Raw genomic sequence first — 22,583 nt, 5'->3', positions numbered from 1 at the left:
TTTTGTAGGTGACACGAGTCAGATGTAACACACCTTGGCGGTAACATTCCAGGTCTTAATGCTGAACATTTAGGGCTTAGAAAGCTTTTAGAAATTCTGCAAATACCAAAATATCAATGTTCAAAGGAGGAGCCCTGTCTAGCCTTTAGGAGCTTATACAGGAGAAATTCCAATCATGTCAGAGTGACGGATGGGTCTTATTACATCAGGGATCTGTGGACAGTGACTCAGAAGGAGCAGGACGGGGTATTGGGTGTACATCACAATGCTGAACATTGAACATAAAGGTAACAAACCAGAAGAAACATTTGTACCGAGGCAACAAATCTGATCTTTCACTCACTGAAGAACACTCAGGGCCCACTGACACTAAACGCAGGGGTCTCAAACTGACGGCCCTCCAGCTGTTGTGAAACTACAAGTCCCATCATGCCTCTGCCTGTGGGAGTCATGCTTGTAACTGTCAGCCTTGCAATGCCTCATGGGACTTGTAGTTTCACAACAGCTGGAGGGCCGCCAGTTTGAGACTCCTGCACTAAAGTGTTCAGTTGCGGTGTGTTAATGTGCACTGCAGTAAAGCGCATTTACTCTTTTGAAGTCAAATTTGAGAAAACCCCGCTACTTGATTATTTTTGGGGTGTGTTCCCATTCACACAGCTTGCCTAAAAAAAATATTTCTTACCTTTTTAAATGTTTCTCACAAGGAGGTGGCATGGATGACTGCAAGGTTTTTTTGAACAATGTTTAGCTGGCCATACATTATACAATTTTCTTTAGATTTACCTTCAACTATGTAGTGCAAGGGCCTGCCTGATTGCATAAAAACCAAAAGTGTTTAGTTTGACCTCATATTATATAGTTTTGGTAAATCTAAAGGAAAATTGTACAAGATAATTGTATAATAAATGGCCAGTCTTATGCCCCGTACACACGGTCGGATTTTCCGACGGAAAATGTGTGATAGGACCTTGTTGTCGGAAATTCCGACCGTGTGTGGGCTCCATCACACATTTTCCATCGGATTTTCCGACACACAAAGTTTGAGAGCAGGCTATAAAATTTTCCTGACAACAAAATCCGTTGTCGGAAATTCCGATCGTGTGTACACAAATCCGACGCACAAAGTGCCACGCATGCTCAGAATAAATTAAGAGATGAAAGCTATTGGCTACTGCCCCGTTTATAGTCCCGACGTACGTGTTTTACGTCACCGCGTTCAGAATGATCAGATTTTCCGACAACTTTGTGTGACCGTGTGTATGCAAGACAAGTTTGAGCCAACATCCGTCGGAAAAAATCCTAGGATTTTGTTGTCGGAATGTCCAATCAATGTCCGACCGTGTGTACGGGGCATAAGAGTGAGCCTGTCCCAGGTCTGTCCTCATTGCCATGCAATGCAAGAAGACCAAACTCTACACACCTTTAACTCTTTGTTAGGTCAGGCAGTGTTCAAATCTAGCTACTATTTTAATGTATATCTGCTTTCACAGTACAGACAGGGTTAATTACGGCAAACAAAGCTAGCCAGCCCCCCATATAAACAAAGATCGCTACCTAGGATTTTTCACTGTAATGCCCTGTACACACGGTCGGACATTGATGGGACATTCCGACAACAAAATCCTAGGATTTTTTCCGACGGATGTTGGCTCAAACTTGTCTTGCATACACACGGTCACACAAAGTTGTCGGAAAATCCGATCGTTCTGAACGCGGTGACGTAAAACACGTACGTTGGGACTATAAACGAGGCAGTAGCCAATAGCTTTCATCTCTTTATTTATTCTGAGCATGCATGGCACTTTGTGCGTCGGATTTGTGTACACACGATCGGAAATTCCGACAACGGATTTTGTTTTTGGAAAATTTTATAGCCTGCTCTCAAACTTTGTGTGTCGGAAAATCGGATGGAAAATGTGTGATGGAGCCCACACACGGTCGGAATTTCCCACAAGGTCCTATCACACATTTTCCATCGGAAAATCCGACCGTGTGTACAGGGCATTAGAGGGTTCAGTATAGTACTGCACAAACCAACAAATAATGGATACGGGCTCAACCCCTCCTCATTAATCACTCTCATCTCCAAATCTAATCAGAATCAGAATCTAATCAGAATAAAAAACAATATTCAAGAATCGAGGAAAGAAAATTGACCATAGAAGTGATATGCTAGGCTCTTCTTGTATTAGCAAATATTCATATAAGCCAGGCCTTATTCAGGTAGGTAATACTTATCATGTGTGCTTGAATATATCCTTGCTGGATTATGGTGGTGAGCAGTGGAGACAGGTAGCAGAGAGTTAGCAGGGATTGTAGCCTACAATTGCTTATTACCTGCCTGAATAAGGACTGGCTTATCTGAGTATTTGCTAATACAAAAGCCTAGCATTTGGATGTAACCTGTTTGCTGGACTAATATTGGGAACTTTCCTATACTTCTCTCCATTATGCATGAGTGATACTTTGCATGCTGCCATGTCGGAAATAGGGTTGCACCGATACTAGTATCAGTGCCAATACCAAGAATCTGCAGGAGTACTTGTACTAATTGGGCCCAATTTGGACATTTTCACTTGGGGTGTACTCACTTTTGTTGCCAGCGGTTTAGACAATAATGGCTGTGTGTTGAGTTATTTTGAGGGGACAGCAAATTTACACTGTTATACAAGCTGTACACTCACTACTTTACATTGTAGAAAGTGTCATTTCTTCAGTGTTGTCACATGAAAAGATATAATAAAATATTTATAAAAATGTGAGGGGTGTACTCACTTTTGTGAGATAATGTAATTATGGAGGGCTCCCCCACCAATTTAAAGAAAGGTTTTTTAAACCTTGTAGGACTCTGTAGTGTGTTTTTTATCTATAGGGTTCAGAATTGAACATCTAAAAAAAGGAAGCTGCGTTTTTTCATTTTAATTTTTTTTTTTTTAAGTTATGCTGTGAAAGGGTCCATGTAACAAATATGAAGTAGAGGTTTCTCAATTTGGCTGAAGAAGTGGAAATGCACTTTCAGGCTGACCATTCATTTTAAAAAAGGTTGCCAACGCACCACAACAGATAAAAAAAAACATGCATGACCATTTAAAAAAAAAAAAATGCCGCACAACACAGGTGGGCTCTGCGCTTCACAACGTGTTGGGTGCCATTTAGAATGCATGGTAATACACCTAAAAAAAGCTGTGTTGCCATGCATGGAGGCAGCATTTTAGTGTGCGTTTCTACAATGCACAAGTGTGAATGAGCCCTGAGGGGTTAGAGGGAATGGGGTGGACACAGCTTACCTATAACTATTCATTGCTGAGTATAGGAGCACTGGGACACCATACTGGTTACCAGCGGGACACTCTACCTTTTGCTGTCATGCTAGTCCTGGAACAATAAAACTTCTTAAGTATTTGAAAATAAATATTTTTTTTTAAAAATCAACACTGTAGAATACAGTACAATTATCCAAAAGACAATTTTCATAAAATAATACAAATATTAAGGCTGATATTGTAACAATGCTTTTTAAAACTTTATCAGGTTTGTTGTTTAACGAGATCCGATAGCCAAGACTTGACCAGTGCTTGCTGGATTTGGCTACTGTACGGCTGTCAAACAATATTTCTTCAGCATGCTGGACAACATATGTAATTTGTTCAACTGTACACCAAAAAGGAAAGCATCATTTTTTCGATTAAAGTTTAAAAAAAAAAAAAAAAAGAATATACCAGTATTTCCTAAAGTACAGAAAAATTCAAGTCTGAAGAAGCAATCTGAATTTGGCAGCAGACAGCTTGAATTTGACTTTGCAGCCAATTTCTGCTGAATCGGGCAAAATCTAAGGTCAGTGGCCCTGTTGGTAACACCCGGCTCAACAAAAATGTCAAAATCGACCAAGCTGGGTGGAAAAGTATTGCCTGCGTCCTATCAGATGCAATCCCTGTTCATGTATTCAGGCAGTCACAAAACAATAGCAGGCAGTGGAGATTCCTCCATCCATGTTGTTTAGCATGGATGGGGGAATCAACTGACTGTTCTCTCTTTCAGCACCAGATATTTGGAGTTAGATCATGGAGACAGAATTACCAGTACACTGCACTTGAAATTACTGGAATAAAAAAAAACGATGGCCACATACACTACAATTTGATGGTACACACTTTTTTAGATTTGCTAGCAGCTATGGAATGCAATGACTTATCTTCTTAGGCTTAAACTGACTTGTTCATGAAGGCTCGCTTACTACACATCTGTAGCAAACCTTATGAGCTTTCCGATCAGGTCCGCCTGTCAGTTTTTCAGCTGGACCTGATCGGACCATCCCTAGCGCTCTATGGAATGGCGGATGTCAGTGGACATGTGTCTGCTGACACCCGCCGTTTCTCTCCGACTGTCATCCGATTTGAAATTTTTTTGGGGACAGGATCGGATGGGATCACAGTCGGATGGAAATGGACAGGCGGTCCATTTCCATCTGACAGCCCTATAGAGAACAGCACGGTTACGCCGTGTCTGCTCTGCATAGCGAAGCGGACATGGACCTGTCATCCCTCTGCTCAGTGGGGAGATCCCATGCTGAGCAGGCGGATGCAGACTATGGACAAAGTCCGTGTGAAACCAGCCTAAAGGAGATTGCATAAAAATTGCACAATGGCACAGTATTGTGTGTGGGCAGCTTTAGATTTAACAACAATGTAGTGTGAGGACCTACCTGCTCCATCTATCCAATGGGAATACAGCCAGACAGGCCCTCACACTAAATAGAATTTAGGTCAATCCAAAAGAGATTATATGACCACATAAGATTGCATGTGGTCAACTTAAAAAGACCCTGCCAGGTCTCTACCCAAATGACCCACTGGTTCCCTGCAGGAGAAGTAGTAAGATGGCCCGTCTCTCCTATCTGCCCTTTATTTCAGCGTTGGAGCCCCTGTAAATATATGGCATTTCACACTTCAAGAAGTGTCAGATACCGGAGTCCCCTGCCTCGCGCCATTGTTTCTTCCTTCAACTTCTATGTCACTACAGGAATGACCAAGGAGCTGGAGGAAGGAACCACAGCATACGGTGGGGGACACAGACATATGGCACCACCAGAAGCATTGAAAGCCGAAACATGAAAGAAACTGGCGGTCTCACTGATTAGAGACCCATCTATATAAATTCTGTGAGATTAAATGTATACTTTGGGAAACAGAGTAAATATTACATTTAAAGCTGAACTCGAGGCACAAACAATTTCTTTAAATAAACTGACGCTGCTATACAAGTACCTGTGATAAATAAATTCCTCAATAGCCACAAAAAATATAAATGTACTTAAAGCGGTAATAAACTCCACTTTGTGATTTTCACCTACAGGAAAGCTTATAAATAAAGCTCACCTGTAGATAAAATGAATATCTCCTAAATGTGCACGGTTTAGGAGATATTTGCTTGTTTGGCAGCAAGTGATGTGACTGGCGCATGTGCTCTGAGGAACGGGCATACTCGTGCCCTTCTTTCAGAGCTCTGTGCCCCAGCCGTGACTCCTGCATGCATGTGTGGGAGTGACGTCATTGCGGTTTGGCCATTCAAGCGGCCAGGGCCCACGAACCCTAAAGGAAGACTGGGTGAAGATGGAAGCCCTGTCAGTGTTGACAGCATGCTGCTGGAGGGCTTTGATTCCAGGTAAGTCTTTCATAATGTGCTAGTATGCAACCCAAACTAGCACATTATGATATAACTTTACAGGAGGAAATAGTTTTGTTTTTTAATTCTAAAGTTTACTACTGCTTTATTGTACACCGAAAACACACATGCAAACTTAGTAATGACCATATAAAAGTAGCAGTGCCATCATCACTGTGCTGCACGTAAATTGTACAGAGAGCAGAGCTGTGGGAGGGGCCCAGCAGGCCCCACCCACCACAGGCTGCCTGCAGAAAACTAGAGGAGGGGGCGGAGACAAGACCAATTACCCTGCGGAAAGAGCGAGATCAGCAGTAAGCGGTCTTATTACAAGAAGCTCCTGCACAGAAGTAAAGTGTCACACTGGATTACTGCACAGATCTGGAAGAAATCCACAAAATTCACCAAGATTCCAGTAAGAATGCACATGAAAAATGTATTTAGACAACATTTGTTTAGCCGGAGTTCAGATTTGAAGGTTTTTGCTATAGAGAGAATTGTGACAATGTGCAATATTAATTGCTGCTACTAACTTATGCTAAGTTCATGCTGCTGACTCTTAACATAAAGGAATGCACCAATACATTCACACACGCTCACTCCCGAGCCCCACTCTGTGTGTCCATGAGACGCACAGAATGGGGCTCAGACCCACCCCCTGATCCCTCCTCACTAGCTGTGATTGACAGCAGTGGGAGCCAATGAGGAGGCAGAGAGCTGCTGCATTGAGATTGGGCTCGGGTAAGTGTTAGGAGGGGCTGGGGGAGGAGCTGCATACTGGAGGTTTTTTACCTTACTGCATAGAATGCATGAAGATAGAGAAAACCTTCAGCCTTTACAACCACTTGAAGTTTCATAATTTTCTTGTTTCCTGGTTTTCATTACATACCCTATTACCACTGGGTCTTTGTGCTTCTCTATGCAATGCAGGCAGATCATGGCTGATGGGAGGGACTGGCAGGGTGCTATACATAGCTTCCTGAAAACATCACAGCACTACCTTCCTTAGTACTCCTCAAATAGCCCTTAGTCCTTATGCAAGCAGTGGGCTGGAGTTATGCAAACATGAAATGCCTTGATGGGTGGATGTCAGTCTGGAGGAGTGGGCGTTCCTAGGCTGACTACATCTGCATGCAAACTGCTGTTACTTAGTGACGCCAGGTGGCAAGCAAGGATAGTGCTAGATGATGCTAGATGTCCTCTGGCCAGCAAATGAGGCGAGCTCTATCTGACTTGCTGCAGCTTTTGTTGCACCGTAATGCATTGTCATGCATTAAAAAGGGGATTAATTCCAGAGATAAAATGATAATTCTCCCACTCTACAAGACTCTGGTCCGGCCACAACTGGAGTATGCTGTCCAGTTCTGGGCACCAGTCCTCAGGAAGGATGTACTGGAAATGGAGCGAGTACAAAGAAGGACAACAAAGCTAATAAAGGGTCTGGAGGATCTTAGTTATGAGAAAAGGTTGCGAGCACTGAACTTATTCTCTCTGGAGAAGAGACGCCTGAGAGGGGATATGATTTCAATTTATAAATACCGGACTGGTGACCTCACAATAGGGATAAAACTTTTTTTGCGGAAGGGAGTTTAACAAGACTCGTGGCCACTCATTAAAATTAGAAGAAAAGAGGTTTAACCCTAAACTACGTAGAGGGTTCTTTACTGTAAGAGCGGCAAGGATGTGGAATTCCCTTCCACAGGCGGTGGTCTCAGCGGGGAGCATCAATAGTTTCAAGAAACTATTAGATAAGCACCTGAACGACCGCAACATACAGGGATATACAATGTAATACTGACACATAATCACACACATAGGTTGGACTTGATGGACTTGTGTCTTTTTTTGACCTCAACTACTATGTAACAGTATGAGAAGCTCACAGTGTGCAGTGAAATCAGAGTTAGGCCCCTTTCACACAGGCTGTCCCCGATCAGGTCAGTCTGTCAGTTTTTCAGGCAGACCTGATTGGACCCTCCAGTCTCTTCTATGGAGTGGCAGATGTCCGCTGACACCCACCACCATCCGATCCGATCCTGTCTGCCAAAAACAGAGGGATGGTGGTCTTACTCTCCATCCGTCCAGCGAATTGGATGGAAATGAACAGGTGGTCCAATTCCATCAGATTGCCCCATAGAGGAGAGCGGGACTGTCCGTGTCTGCATAGCAGAGCGGACACAGACCTGTCATCTGCCTGCTCAGCGGGGATCAGCAGAGAGATCCCCCGCTGGGGAAGTGGATTCCGCTTAGCGGAGGTGCCTGTGTGAAAGGGGCCTAAGCTATTTCAGTACAGGAGAGGGGCCACTACAACTGTGCAAGACTGAAGAGATGGCTGGAGTTCAGCTTTAAAGCGGAGTTCCACCCAGGTGACCCCCTGACAGGCCACATTTGGCATGTCATTTGGGGGGGGGGGGGGGCGGAAACCCTCTAAAAGGAGGGTTCCAGCTCCCACTTCCTCCCGGGGCTCCGCGGAGCCGGAAGTCAGTTCAGCCGGGAGCCCACAGTGACAGTGACAATGCCGGCGCTGCAGAGAGGAGGGGAGAAGAGCGGGGCTTCATTCCCCCGCATCGCTGGACCCTGGGACAGGTAAGTGTCCGATTATTAAAAGTCAGCAGCTGCAGTATTTGTAGCTGCTGACTTTAATTTTTTTTTTTTAAGTGGAACTCCGCTTTAAGTAGGATCTTTGCAGTACCTAGTTGTTAAAATCTAAATTAAATTGGTACAATCAGATTGTATTGTGTGTAGGCAACCTAATAATCTCAACACAATGTGGCTGTTGATTTCTGAGACTTCCATGCAGTCACTGCCACATGCTGAAAATCCTATAATCCATTGCAGGTTAGCAGCAGCAATTCTCCATCATTTAGTGACAGAATCAAGAAATCTCCTCTGTAATAGAGCTTTAACTAATCTCCCAGAAAATAACAACATGCTTACAAAAAGGAGATGTCAGATAGAAGAAAACTGTTCTGTTATTGTAAGTGGAAGAGTTTCTTTTGAGGTCATTGCGCTTGGTACGTGGATGTCTCAGCTGTGATGACAATCCTTCACCCAAATTGCTTAGCAGCTGACTCCTCTCCTCCTGTCCCTGTGTATTGTCGGGTGAGTCCACATATCATCCCCTACCGCAGATCCTGCAGGATTCATCATAGAAGCAAACGGCGGACTTTGTCGTAAGCTCCGAGGAAAATGAAGCCACCAAGGCTGATGGCCGTCATCCTGGGGACAATGCCGGCAAATAGTCTGCACAGAGAAAAAAGGCAAAAAGTCTTAATCAATGCACAACAAGCAGTTACATAGTTAGTCTGGTTGAAAAAAGACAAAACAAAAAAAGTATTGGGACGCCTGCCTTTATACGCAAATGAACTTTAATGCCATCCCAGTCTTAGTCCGTAGGGTTCAATATTGAGTTGGCCCACCCTTTGCAGCTATAACAGCTTCAACTCTTCTGGGAAGGCTGTCCACAAGGTTTAGGAGTGTGTCTATGGGAATGTTTGACCATTCTTCCAGAAACATATTTGTGAGGTCAGGCACTGATGTTGGACGAGAAGGCCTGGCTCACAGTCTCCTCTCTAATTCATCCCAAAGGTGTTCTATCAGGTTGAGGTCAGGACTCTGTGCAGGTCAGTCAAGTTCCTCCACCCCAAACTCGCTCATCTATGTCTTTATGGACCTTGCTTTGTACACTGGTCCAAATCATTTGGTGGAGGGAATTATGGTGCGGGGTCGTTTTTCAGGGGTTGGGTTTGGCCCCTTAGTTCCAGTGAAGGGAACTCTTAAGGCGTCATCATACCAAGACATTTTGGACGATTTCATGCTCCCAACTTTGTGGGAACATTTTGGGGATGGCCCCTTCCTGTTCCAACATAACTGAGCACCAGTGCACAAAGCAAGGTCTATAAAGACATGGATGAGCGAGTTTGGGGTGGAGGAACTTGCCTGCACAGAGTCCTGACCTCAACCCGATAGAACACCTTTGGGATATATTAGAGCAGAAACTGTCTGACCTCACAAGTGCACTTCTGGAAGAATGGTCAAACATTCCCATAGACACACTCCTAAACCTTGTGGACAGCCTTCCCAGAAGAGTTGAAGCTGTTGTAGCTGCAAATGGTGGGCCAACTCAATATTGAACCCTACGGACTAAGACTGGGACGCCATTAAAGTTCATGTGTGTGTAAAGGCAGGTGTCCCAATACTTTTAACTATATAGTGTGTATACTGTATGTGTGTAATATATATATACATATATACATACATATATATATATATATATATATATATATATATATATATATATATATATACACATACACATACATATACACACACACATACTTTAAACATCTAAAATAAATCATACATTCATATATACATAATCCTATACCCACAGTTGATCCAGAGGAAGGCAAAAAACCCCAGCAAAGCAGGATCCAATTTGCTTCAGCAGGGGAAAAAATTCCTTCCTGACCCCCTGAGAGGCAATTGGATATTCCCTGGATCAACTTTACCTATAAATGTCAGTACACAGTTATATTATGTACATTTAGAAAAGAATCCAGGCCTTTTTTAAAGCAATCTACTGAGCTGGCCAGAACCACCTCTAGAGGGAGTCTATTCCACATTTTCACAGCTCTTACTGTGAAGAAACCTTTCTGCATTTGGAGATTACATCTCTTTCCAGTTAAAGATATTTGAAGTACCTGACTATACTAATCTGCTACATGACTCTTGAACCCAGGTAAACAAATAAAGATAAAACAAATGGAATTGGCCATTAAAAGATAAAATAAAAAAAGTAGCTTTCATGGCTGTACTTACCTTTGATCCAGAGCTGTCCCCCGCAGTACTTCTTTTGCACCACTAGATGTCCTTAGTCTTTGGGATTGAAAGAGAGGATGTGGGGTTCATCTAGGCTGGCTAAGCCCAGGCTGTTTTTGCTCTGCCTCCAGCCTGTGACTGGACAATGAAAGCTGTACAATGATGAGCTCATCTTTCTGTCATCCTGCTTTTTCTTCCCATCAGCATGCTCCAAATTCAGGTACTTGCGCTGTTTGCATTACAAAAATGGTTATTATGTATCATTTAATATAGAACTGCATTATCCTGTGTATTTTATGTCTGCCTAGAGCTCCGCTTTAACTTTACATCAGTCTCTGCTCAGAACAACACCTCCTGATCTAATGGAGATAAGGAGAGGGGAAGGTGTTCTGTAGTCCAGGGGGAAGAAATTATCCAAGGCTGACAACACTGCTTGAATTTTTAGTGCATAAGAAGCGGTGCTGTCCGTTCACCACCAGATGGATAGATAAAGTGAAGGAGGGGTGGATGAATATAGGGATGGATGGAGGGAGCAAGAGAGGGATGGAGGGAGGGAGAGAGGCGGGGGTGGAGGAATAAATGGAGGGAGGGAGAGAGGAATAAATGGAAGGAGGGGGGGGGGGGGGGTGAGAGAGAAAGGGATGTTGTGAGGGGGAGAGAGAGAGAGAAAAAGGGATGGAGTGAGGAAGGGATGGAGTGAAGGACGGGAGGCAGGGATGGATGGATGGAGGGAGGGAGAGCGGGATGGAGGAAGAGAGGGATGGAGGGAGGGAAGGATAAAGTGATGGATATAGGAATGGATGGATAAAGTGAGGAAGAGAGAAATGAAGGGAGGAAAAAGGGAAAAATGAAGGGAGGGAGGAAATGAAGGGAGGGAGGAAATGAAGGGAGGGAGGAAGTGAGGGAGGGATAAAGTGATGGATATAGGGATGGATGGATGGATAAAGTGAGGAAGGGATGGTTGGATGTAGGGGGGGGGAATGGAGAAAGGAAGGGAGGGAGCGAGGAAGGGAGGAAGGGAGGGAGGAAGGGAGGGAGGGAGGAAGGGAGGAAGGGAGGGAGGGAGGGAGGAAGGGAGGGAGGGAGGAAGGGAGGGAGCGAGGGAGGGAGGGAGCGAGGGAGGAAGGGAGGGAGCGAGGAAGGGAGGGAGCGAGGGAGGAAGGGAGGGAGCGAGGAAGGGAGGGAGTGAGCGAGGGAGGGAGTGAGCGAGGGAGGGAGGGAGGGATATAGGGATGGATGGATAAAGTGAGGAAGGGATGGTTGGATGTAGGGGGGGGGGAATGGAGAAAGGAAGGGATGGAGAAAGGAAGGAAGGAAGGGAGGAAGGGAGGGAGGGAGGGAGGAAGGAAGGGAGGGATATAGGGATGGATGGATAAAGTAAGGAAGGGATGGTTGGATGTAGGGGGGGGAAGGGAGGGGGGGAAGGGAGGGAGGGAGGGAGGGAGGGAGGAAGGAAGGAAGGGAGGGAGGGAGGGAGGGAGGAAGTGAGGGAGGAAGGGAGGGAGGAAGTGAGGGAGGGAGGAAGTGAGGGAGGGAGGAAGTGAGGGAGGGAGGAAGTGAGGGAGGGAGGGAGGAAGGGAGGGAGGGAGGAAGGGAGGGAGGAAGTGAGGGAGGGAGGGAGTGAGGGAGGGAGTGAGGGAGGGAGTGAGGGAGGGAGGGAGGGAGGGAGGAAGGGAGGGAGGAAGGGAGGGAGGAAGGGAGGGAGGGAGGGAGGAAGGGAGGGAGGGAGGGAGGGATATAGGGATGGATGGATGGATAAAGTGAGGAAGGGATGGTTGGATGTAGGGGGGGAATGGAGAAAGGAAGGGAGGGAGGGAGGGAGGGAGTGAAAAAAGAAGTGAGGGAGGGAAGAAGTAAGGGGGGAGGAAGGAAGGAAGGAAGGAAGGAAGGAAGGAAGGAAGGAAGGAAGGAAGGAAGGAAGGAAGGAAGGGATGAATGGATCAACAGGTATTTTCTGTGCTTGCAGCAAACCTGAAGCCAAACTCCAACTTGTGATAACAATAGCCCTGCATCAAGAGTATATTTTACAGACAGAAGTGGAGAACCCACCAATGAGAACACAGAGCAGGAACTCAAACATGAACGATTCATCTGTGCTGCTCGTGGCCCCGACAGAAGTCTCTGAAATTCCGGATGGGTAATGAACGCGGCTCACATCGAGCACCAGCTGGAAACAGTTTAGGATTCACTAGACAACACTTAAACCTATTAACATAATTGCAACTCCAAAGCCGAGTAATTTGCATGAGGCTGGCAGGGAGCAAATTCCCAGAGGAGCGCTAAAAAATATTTTCAAAATACGTTCCCGAGCTTTCACAATGTCGGATTGTCTGGGCAAAGCTTCCCAGATGGGACATCCAGATAGCGATTTACAGGAACCAGCTACCAATGGGTTTTACAGAACACTGACGAGCCTGTGCGCTGAACGGGAAGGATAGGGAGCGGATGGCAGATGGTGCAGCTCGTTCAATAAAATGGATTACGGGAAACCTAAACTAAGAATATGAAGGCTGTCATTACTAACCTCTCCTTATAAAAATCGGCCGGGATGTCATGGTAATCCAGCAGCTTTCCTGGTCACTATATTGAATAAGTATGCAAATCAGTTTTGACTTTCTAATCTGCATGCATGTTCCAGGCTGTGGCTCAGAAAACATTTCAAAGCTGTAGTTTCATTTGCTTACATGTTGCCTTCTCGGGTTCCTCCTTTCCCCCCCCCTAATCAACTTATTAACTAAAACCTTTCCGTTCTCAGTATATACCTTATTTAACACCCAGTGATGACATCACTGGGTGTAAAGTAAGGTATATATTGAGAGCGGAAAGGTTTTATTTATTTTCTGTATTTCTCTATGCAATGCAGGCAGATCATGGCTAGTGGGAGGAGTCAGCAGGGTGCTGTACCTAGCTTCCAGATAACAGGAAGCAGTGGTAACACCCACATGTGATGCTGAGGCTCTATTATTAAAAGATCTGAAATCAAATGAATGAAGGAGCCTGGCCCTTGGAAGACAACCTTTTAAAGACGAAACGTGTTGAGGAAAGAGCCTTGTGCCAATGTTACTGTGTCTGTGGAGCAAGAGATCGTTGCCGTCTTGGTGATATGTTTTTTTTTTTTTAAATATTGTGAGTGTATCTACTGGCTTAACCACTTCAGCCCCAGAAGGTTTTACCCCTTAACGACCAGAGCATTTTTTTGCGATTCGGCACTGCGTCGATTTAACTGACAATTGCGCGGTCGTGCGACGTTATACCCAAACAAAATTGATGTCCTTTTTTTCCCACAAATGGAGCTTTCTTTTGGTGGTATTTGATCACCTCTGCGGTTTTTATTTTTTGTGCTATAAACAAAAGAAGAGCGACAATTTTGAAAAAAAACACAATATCTTTTACTTTTTGGTATAATAAATATCCCAAATGAAAAAAAAAAAAACAAACAAAATTTTTCCTCAGTTTAGGCCGATATATATTCTTCTACATATTTTTGGTAAAAAAAAACTGCAATAAGTGTATATTGATTGGTTTTCACAAAAGTTATAGCGTCTGTAAAATAGGGGATAGATTTATGGCATTTTTATTATTTATTTATTTATTACTAGTAATGGTGGTGATCAACGATTTTTATTGGGACTGCGATATTGCAGCAGACACGGGCACTTGACACATTTTTGAGACCAGTGACAATTATACAGCGATCAGTGCTATAAAAATGCACTGATTACTGTATAAATGTCACTGACAGGGAAGGGGTTAACACTAGGGGGCGATCAAGGGGTTAACTGTGTTCCCTAGTGTGTTCTAACTGTGGGGGGCGGGTGCCCGGCGGTCATCGCGCCCATCGTCACTCGCATCGGCTCTGGCAGTGAGTCACGGGCACGCGCACCCCCTAGTGGTCAAAAGGTAAACCAATGTAAGGTAAGGCCCATCATCACTCGCATCGGCTCTGGCGGCGAGCCACGGGCGCGCGCCCCCTAGTGGTCAAAAGGCAAACCGACGTAAGGTAAGGCCCATCGCCACTCGCATCGGCTCTGGCAGTGAGCCACGGGCGCGCGCGCACCCCCTAGTGGTCAAAAGGCGAACCGACGTAAGGTAAGGCCCATCATCACTCGCATCGGCTCTGGCGGCGAGCCACGGGCGCGCGCACCCCCTAGTGGTCAAAAGGCAAACCGACGTAAGGTAAGGCCCATTATCACTCGCATCGGCTCTGGCAGGGAGCCACGGGCGCGCGCCCCCTGGTGGTCAAAAGGCAAACTGACGTAAGGTAAGGCCCATCATCACTCGCATCGGCTCTGGTGGCGAACCACGGGCATGCCCCCTAGTGGTCAAAAGGCGAACCGACGTAAGGTAACGTCGTTTCGCCCACCCGTGCCATTCTGCTGTAGTGAAAATGTGGCGGCTGGTCGGGAACCGGTTAATAAATACGTTACTAGTCTTTTATCACACTATGGAGGGGCCCTTCTCTTCTTTTCTTACTTGATTATCGCCATTTCGAGTCTTGGTTGGCAAGTTCAATGGTTGACTCCAAGTGAGCGTTGGGGACATTGAGTGAAGGCTCTGGAATGATTTTTACATACATGACTTCTCTTGAGAAAGAGGGTCGTGTTAATCCGGTAAGCAGATACTTTATTGCACCTGGGTGTTGGCGGTTGCTGGCAACATGGACCTGCTGTTAAACTCATCTTAAAAGCATTTCAACAAAGATTCACTGGATTTAATTATTGGGACTTTTTTTTCGACTTTAGAACACTTTTTTGGATTTTTCAATAATTGATTTTGTATAAGAAATTTATTAGGTCACAATCCGCAGTCATTTATGTTTTTAGCACAGCACTAGTTTTTACATAAGTGAAAGGGGTGGTCCAGAAACAGTAAGGTTGGGGTGGAGTGCTAGTAGATGTTGATTGTCCTCCAGCTAGGAAATGAGGCAGGCTTTAGCTGACTTGCCCCAGCTTACAATGTACACTGTGAGACGCTTGCAGTGTGCAGTAAAATCAGAGAAAGCAATTTCAGTCCAGGTGAATGGTGAGGCTGGAGTCCAGCTTTAAAGGACAGCTACAGAAAGCCCAACTCCAAGGCAAAACATAGGAAGTTGAAGCTTCAGGATTAAATTAACGCTATACAAGTACACTATAGTAACCCTTTAAAAATAATCAACTTTTTCAAGTGTTACGTAACCAGCAAAGGAAACTGCGTCTGACTTGGCTTCAAATGAAGCTATGCATATGAAAAAAACGATACCCATCATTTACCAGTTCAAATCCGTCAGCTGCGAGGAGTTTTCTGGATCAAAGAGCAGAGAAACTTAAGTGAAATCAGATCTATTTTTTCAGTATTGCCATATGGAATATATAAGGCAAAACAGCGTAATGGTCGAGGCTGGGTGCAGCTGGCTAGACAGACCAAATCACATAATTGCTTAATTTCACTTTACAAAAATGTCCAATGCATTATCCTTTCGGGAAGGTCAGAGGTTAAACACTTGACATGTTCACACCCCGGTGACTAGTCCTTCCAGACTAAAGCTCATAATCTTCTTTCTGATCTCTTCGATCGTACGGTCATTTTTTTTAAATACATCTGATAAAAGTAAAAGTAACTAAAAACTTTATAAAATTGATTATTTGGATTGTTTTTGTGGTACAAGAATAATTTTCTAGTGTGCCAGTTCTTACCAAGTTACTAAACTTCAACCAAAGTAAAAAAAAAATGGATTCAAAAAGCCAATCAAAAGTTAAAGTGGATCTTCATTGCATCTGAGCACTACAAACCAAAAACACTATTTAATTCATTTTTAATATTCAAAGCAAACTCCCCCATCCATCCATATCTCCATGCTTTATTTTGGTGAGAAATCACTTTGAAAAATGCCTCCCTAGCATTTCTGGCCATGGCCATCTTGAGTAAGGGCAAATGATTCACGTAGCATTTACTTCATTGCCCTTAACTTAAGTATGCAGGCGGGAGAGTGTGCTTAGCTGAGAAAACCCCGCCTCCTCTCCTGAAGACTCCTGGGATGTATGTTATCACTTGCCTAGGCAGGAAACCAGGAAGTAACTGAAGAAATGTAAAAAAAAAAAAAATGCTTAAAACGTAAATATGATATACTTTCCTATCTATTTACTAATGCTAGCAGCATGAAGATTAGAAATAATCAATGTTGATTGGGAGAGTGAAGTTTCACTTTAAAGTAGTTCTAAAGCCATAAGGTTTTTTTTTTTTTTAACTTAATTGGTTCCCGATCGGCTCACGCAGATATACTGCAGCAGAATGGCTCTCCTGGGCGAAATCCCGTATATATATGGCTTTGCCCAGGAGAGCCACCAGTGGGGGCGCGAGCCCCTCCGGAGGCACGCACGCCCACCCGCTGCACAGTGGGGGACCCAATGCGTGTGGCCAGCGGGCGCGATCGTAAACACACAAATCCCTGTGCTGTCAGAGGAGAGAAGATAGATTGTGTGTTCCTATAAAGTAGTTAGTAATAGTTAGTCCCATCCCCACACAGTTAGAACACACACAAGGGAACACACAGTTAACCCCTTGATTGTCCCCTAGTGTTAACCCCTTCCCTGCCCGTGACATTTATACAGTAATCAGTGCATATTTATAGCACTGATCGCTCTAAAATACCAATGGTCCCAAAAATGTGTCAAAAGTCTCCCATCTGTCCGTCACAATACCACTAAAAATAGCAGATCACCGCCATTAATAGTATAAAATTAAAAATCAAATAAATAAAAACGCCATAAAAATGTCATAAGTCTTTCCCCTATTTTGTAGACGCTATAACTTTTGTGCAAACCAATCAATATACGCTTATTGTGATTTCTTTTACCAAAAATATGTAGAAGAATACATATTGGCCTAAACTGATGAAGAAATGTGTTTTTTAAAAAAAAATTGGGGGATAGTTATTATAGCAAAAAGTATATATATATATATATATATATTTTTTTTTTTTTCAAAATTGTCGCTCTTGTTTATAGTGCAAAAAAAATACAGAAACGCAGAGGTGATCAAATACCACCAAAAGAAAGCTCTATTCGTGGGAAAAAAAGGACGTCAATTTTGTTTAGGTACAGTGTCGCACGACCGCACAACTGTCAGTTAAAGCGACGCAGTGCTGTATCGCAAAAAATGGCCTTAATTAAGGTAAAAAATTTTTGTGTCCAGAATCCCCTTCCAACCCACCCTTATACTTACCTGAGCCCGATCCTGAAAGTGCAGATTGATAGCAGTGGAAGCCATTGGCTCCTACTGCTGTCAATCAAATCCTATGATGTATGATGGGGGGGGGGTTGGGAGTTGAAGAGGGGGGGGTCAAAACCCACTGTCTGTATCTATGAATGCAGGCAGCAGGGCTCAGGATCAAGCACCCCCTTCCCCAGCAAGGGGCTTTCTAGGGGGTAATCGGAAGGCAGGAAGTGCCAGGAACACTGGCGGGGGACCCGAGCAGAGAAGGATCGGTGCAGGAAGATATAACATGTTTGTTATTTAAAGAACATTTTTTTAAAGGTTTAGAAACAATACAATGTGGAACTACACTATATCTGAGCGCCACAAAATGAAAATTCAATTCATTTTTCATTTTCAAAGCTAACTCATCATCCCATTCATTGTCTGCATGCTTTATTTTTGTTGAGAAATCACCCCCCCCCCACCCCCCTTACTGTAGATGACTACAGCCATCTACAGTAAGAGGAGAGATGATTCATGTAGCATTTACTTCCTGGAATCCATCTACCCTTAGCTCAAGCATACAGGCAGAAAGGTGTGGCTTAGCAGAGAAAGCCCCTCCTCCCCTCCTTCAGATAAAAAAAAAAAAAAAAAAATGCCCATGAAGATTCATGGGATGTATGACATAATTTCAGCCTAGGCCAGAGACCAGGAAGCAACTGAAGAAAAGTTAAAAAAAAAAAAAAAAAAAAAAAAAAGTTTAAAACAAGTAAATACCGTATTTAATCGGCCTACAACACACACTTTTTTCCCCTTAAAATCAGGGGAGAATTGTGGGTGCATGTTATACGTCGATCCCCGCTGACTGTGAGGGGGAGAGGAGCGAAATACAATACACATAGCCGAGTGTACTGTGTACTCTGCTAGGCTCGGCTCCGCTTGTAAATTTTGGTTATAGTAATTGTGGAAAAGACTGATATCCTCTGTCAGCTTCGAAAAGATTCTACACTTCAAATAATGCTGTAAACTAGGGATAATAGCTGTTTCATACCCTGTAAAGCCTTGTGTTTTCCATATATCCGTGAGGGCAAGTAACACCTTTCCTCCTGCAGTAGATGATCCGGCCTGCAAATGAAGCAAAAGACTCATCATACATTCATACAATGCCAGTTATAGCTTTTCTAAAGTTCCAAGACAGGCAGACAGAATTCCCCTATTGCGCCCCTGGAGCTGCGCTATACACCAGTGTTCATTTTGACATCAATTCTCAATTTAGTTTTAGTTATAGTCTTTTGAACAAAATGCCATTTTAGTTTTAGTCCTATTTTAGTCATCTGAATTGTTTTAGTTTTAGTCGACTAAAACTTTCAGTACATTTTAGTCTTCTAAAATCTAAAGGGCTTAGTTAAATTGTAAAGCTTTATTTAAGCATTTCTTCAAAATTGCCAACACCATTATATACTCCTGGAGTAAAAATCGAATTGCATGTTATTATTTATGGTATTAGGGTTTAATTATGCACTACAGACACAGATTTAGCTGTTGCGTTATATAATGTCTTTATAAATAAAACCAAGTTTCATAAACAAACAAATATATCGCTTTTTGACAAGCAGAAGTACAACTTGAAAATATAAAAAACCCAAAAAAAACTTTAAACTCTATTGGCTGTGATGCCATTGCACATATTACCTGAATATATTACCAACATTAAATATTAAGAAAAAAACAAGAAAAGCCTTTTTCTTATTTTATTTTTCTTTATCAGCTTAGTAGATTGCCCCCTACAAATTCTTTTGTGGTATTGCAGTGTTCATTTTGATGTCAAATTTCAATTTAGGTTTAGTCATAGTTTTAGGCCTCATGTACACTTCTGCTGGTAAACGGATGTTTAGGAGCAGTTGGGCGTTTTTTTCAGCTGCCCCTGAACTCTCCTCTGTTATCTTATCAGTACATGTACACAGGGTCGTTTACAGTCGTTTCCAGGCAGTTGAGTTTAGAGGCATTTTTTTGGAAAGCAAAAAAAATGCGTTCAGGGTGGATGTTCAGAGGCATTTGAAACGCCAATTGCCTGTAAAAGCTTGTAAACGCATGTAAACGTGGTAACTGACATTTAGCCGAGTTTCATTTACAGGCGTTTTTAATGGAGATACATTTTTAACTATTTGAAGAAAAAAACTTTTTTATTTTAAAAACGCTCTTAAAAACGCAAACGCGGCAAAACGTGGCATGTTAACGCGGCAAAACGGATGTTTTTAAACGTCGCTTACTATCTGTCAAGTTAAATCTTTTAGGGGAGGTTTTAAAACGTCCCGTGTACATTAAACCTTATGCCGCGTACACACGGCTGGACTTTCCGACAGAAAAAGTCCGATGGGAGCTTTCGGTCGGACATTCCGACCATGTGTATGCCCCATCTGACTTTTTCTGTCGGCATTACCGACGGACTCAGACATAGAACATGTTCTAAATCTGTCCGTCGGAAATGCAGACAGAGTTTAGCCCGTTCGCAAAAAATATTTTCATTGACAAAATAAACACTGCTATACACTTGTAGACAAATTCACTTTAACCTCAATTCCTAGTGCAATCCATAAAGGTGCAAAACAATATATGAACAAATAGATAAATAACGTAATTAATAAATAAATACATTGGGGGTTATTTACGAAAGGCAAATCCACTTTGCACTACTACTGCACTTGAAATTGCACTGAAAGTGCACTTGGAAGTGCAGTCGCTGTAAATATGAGGGGTAGATCTAAAATGAGGGGAAGCTCTGCTGATTTTATCATCCAATCATGTGCAAGCAAAAATGCTGTATTTTTATTTTCCTTGCATGTCCCCCTCGGATCTACAGCGACTGCACTTCCAAGTGTACGTTCAGTACAATTTCAAGTGCAGTTTGCACTTGTAGTGCAAAATGGATTTGCCTTTAGTAAATAACCCCCACTGCGCTTCAAATCTATAAGTGCTGTGTGCCCATTAAACATTCGTTTTGTGCAATGTGAAAATAATAGATCAAGATGCAACTATTGTCAACAATATCTCTTCTATATAGCAAGCACTTTATATACACTGGATGAACTTTATTTCAAGGTTGAAGCACTGCGATGAACTATGAATGTACATTATGGTTGGAGCACTGATGAACTGCAAAGGCAATTTGAGAAGAGATATCGTTGACAATAGTTGCATCTTGATCTATTATTTGAAGATCGCACAAAATGAATGTTTAATGGGCACACAGCACTTATATATTTGAAGCACAATGTTTTTTTTCCTTGTCAAAAGAAGTTTATTGAGTATACAATGTTATAAAGATACATAAAGTAAGTTTACAAGGATCTATAAAGTAAGCTCATTGTTTTACAGTAGGGTTTATATAGGTAAATATCATGAAATTTCAAATATTAAACATTGGGTTCACGTGAACCTAAATTAAAGATATATATCATTTCCTTAGTTACTTTTGTAGGTATTTAAATGATTTATACCTACTATACATATTGTTTACAAGTAGAGTGTATATAGGTCAAATAAATTCTGATAATGAGCTTTAATCGTAAGGTGGAGAAAAGGAAAGAGAAAGAAGAAAAAGGGTTGAAAGGTAGAGGTATGGTCCACAAGGTTGTCCCGCTCATCAGTTTATTATTCTTTTTAGTTCTCTTTGAAGCCTTAGAATGGGTGTCTCTGTAAGTCATTTAATCTGTTACCATGGCAACAGGACAGAGTCATTGAAGTTTGACAGGAACTGTTGTTTTATCCAAGGATGCCAAAGTTTTTCAAATTTTGGAATTTGATTTTGATCGATGGCTACCATCTTAGCATGGGACATTGTATTATTCATTCTGTGAATTGTTTCTGCTAGTACCAATGTAGGAGATTTCCATGCCTTGGCCACTGTTTGTTTTGCAGCCGTTATTAGTTGGATCATAAGTTTGAATTGAGAGAGTGTTAACCATTCCGGTTTTAGATTAAGTAAAGTTAAATATGGATCTGGTTGTATTATTTTTTTAAATATTTTAGATGCAATCACGAAGACTTCCTTCCAGAAGGTTTGGATTACTGGGCACGTCCACCATATGTGTAAATATGTGCCTATTTCTGGGCATCCTCGAAAACAAAGAGCTGAGGTATTAGGTGAATATTTTGCCACTCTAGCGGGTACAAGGTACCAGCGAGTTAGGACTTTATAATTTGTCTCCAGTGCTAAGATGTTGGGTGAAGATGACTTAGATGTGAGCCATATGTTAGACCAGTCCGTGTCTTCTAAAGTTCGTCCCAGGTCCTCCTCCCACCTCTGAACGTAAGAGGGTCTATTAAGATTTGCTACTCCATATAATTGATCATAAAGTGATGAAATTGTACCTTTAGCAAATGGATCTTTTGTACAGATTGATTCAAAAATGGATAATTGGGATAATGGTGTATCCCCCTTTAGGAATGGTGTATAGAAATTTTTGATTTGGAGATATCTAAATATCTCAGAGTTTGGTAGATCATATTTTTCTCTAAGCGATGGGAATGAAAGGAATGATTTAGATGCTATGAAATCATTTAGTGTCTGAATGCCTGATGTTGTCCAAGCTTTAAAAGAATTTGGGTAGATCCATGCCGGATAAAAGGCCGGATTTCTGATAAAAGAAAGGAGAGGATTGTGTGGAGATTGTAACTGATATTTGGTTTTTAGTTTATCCCAGAGAGATAAGAAGTGTTTAGTTATGGGATTATGAATTTTAAAGCGGTCTTTAGGATCAAGCCATAATAAATTTGATATTAATAGAGGGTCATTTTCTGAAGCTTCTATAAATACCCATAATGGGATTTCCTGTTTTGCATGGTATTTGGACAGACTGGCCAAATGTGCTGCTCTGTAGTAGTTAGTAAAATTAGGGTATCCCAGGCCTCCTTTATTTTTGGGAAGA

At 42.7% G+C, this 22,583-nt stretch overlaps 1 protein-coding gene across 1 annotated transcript in view; it reads right to left on the bottom strand.

The window, feature by feature from the left end:
* Positions 1 to 3,398: 3,398 nt before the first annotated feature.
* The window catches only part of SLC25A26 (solute carrier family 25 member 26), a 237,641-nt gene continuing 218,456 nt past the window's right edge, over positions 3,399 to 22,583 (bottom strand). Inside the window, exons 9-10 of the mRNA XM_073592196.1 lie at positions 18,707 to 18,780; positions 3,399 to 8,904 (exon numbers count right to left, since the gene is read on the bottom strand). Coding sequence (XP_073448297.1) covers positions 8,808 to 8,904; positions 18,707 to 18,780 — 171 coding nt within the window. The 3' untranslated portion in view covers positions 3,399 to 8,807. The remainder of the gene's footprint in view (positions 8,905 to 18,706; positions 18,781 to 22,583) is intronic.

This window comes from Aquarana catesbeiana, linkage group LG07, assembly GCF_042186555.1.
Source record: "Aquarana catesbeiana isolate 2022-GZ linkage group LG07, ASM4218655v1, whole genome shotgun sequence".
Taxonomy (NCBI): domain Eukaryota; kingdom Metazoa; phylum Chordata; class Amphibia; order Anura; family Ranidae; genus Aquarana; species Aquarana catesbeiana.
This window is presented reverse-complemented; position numbering and strand designations above follow the sequence as displayed.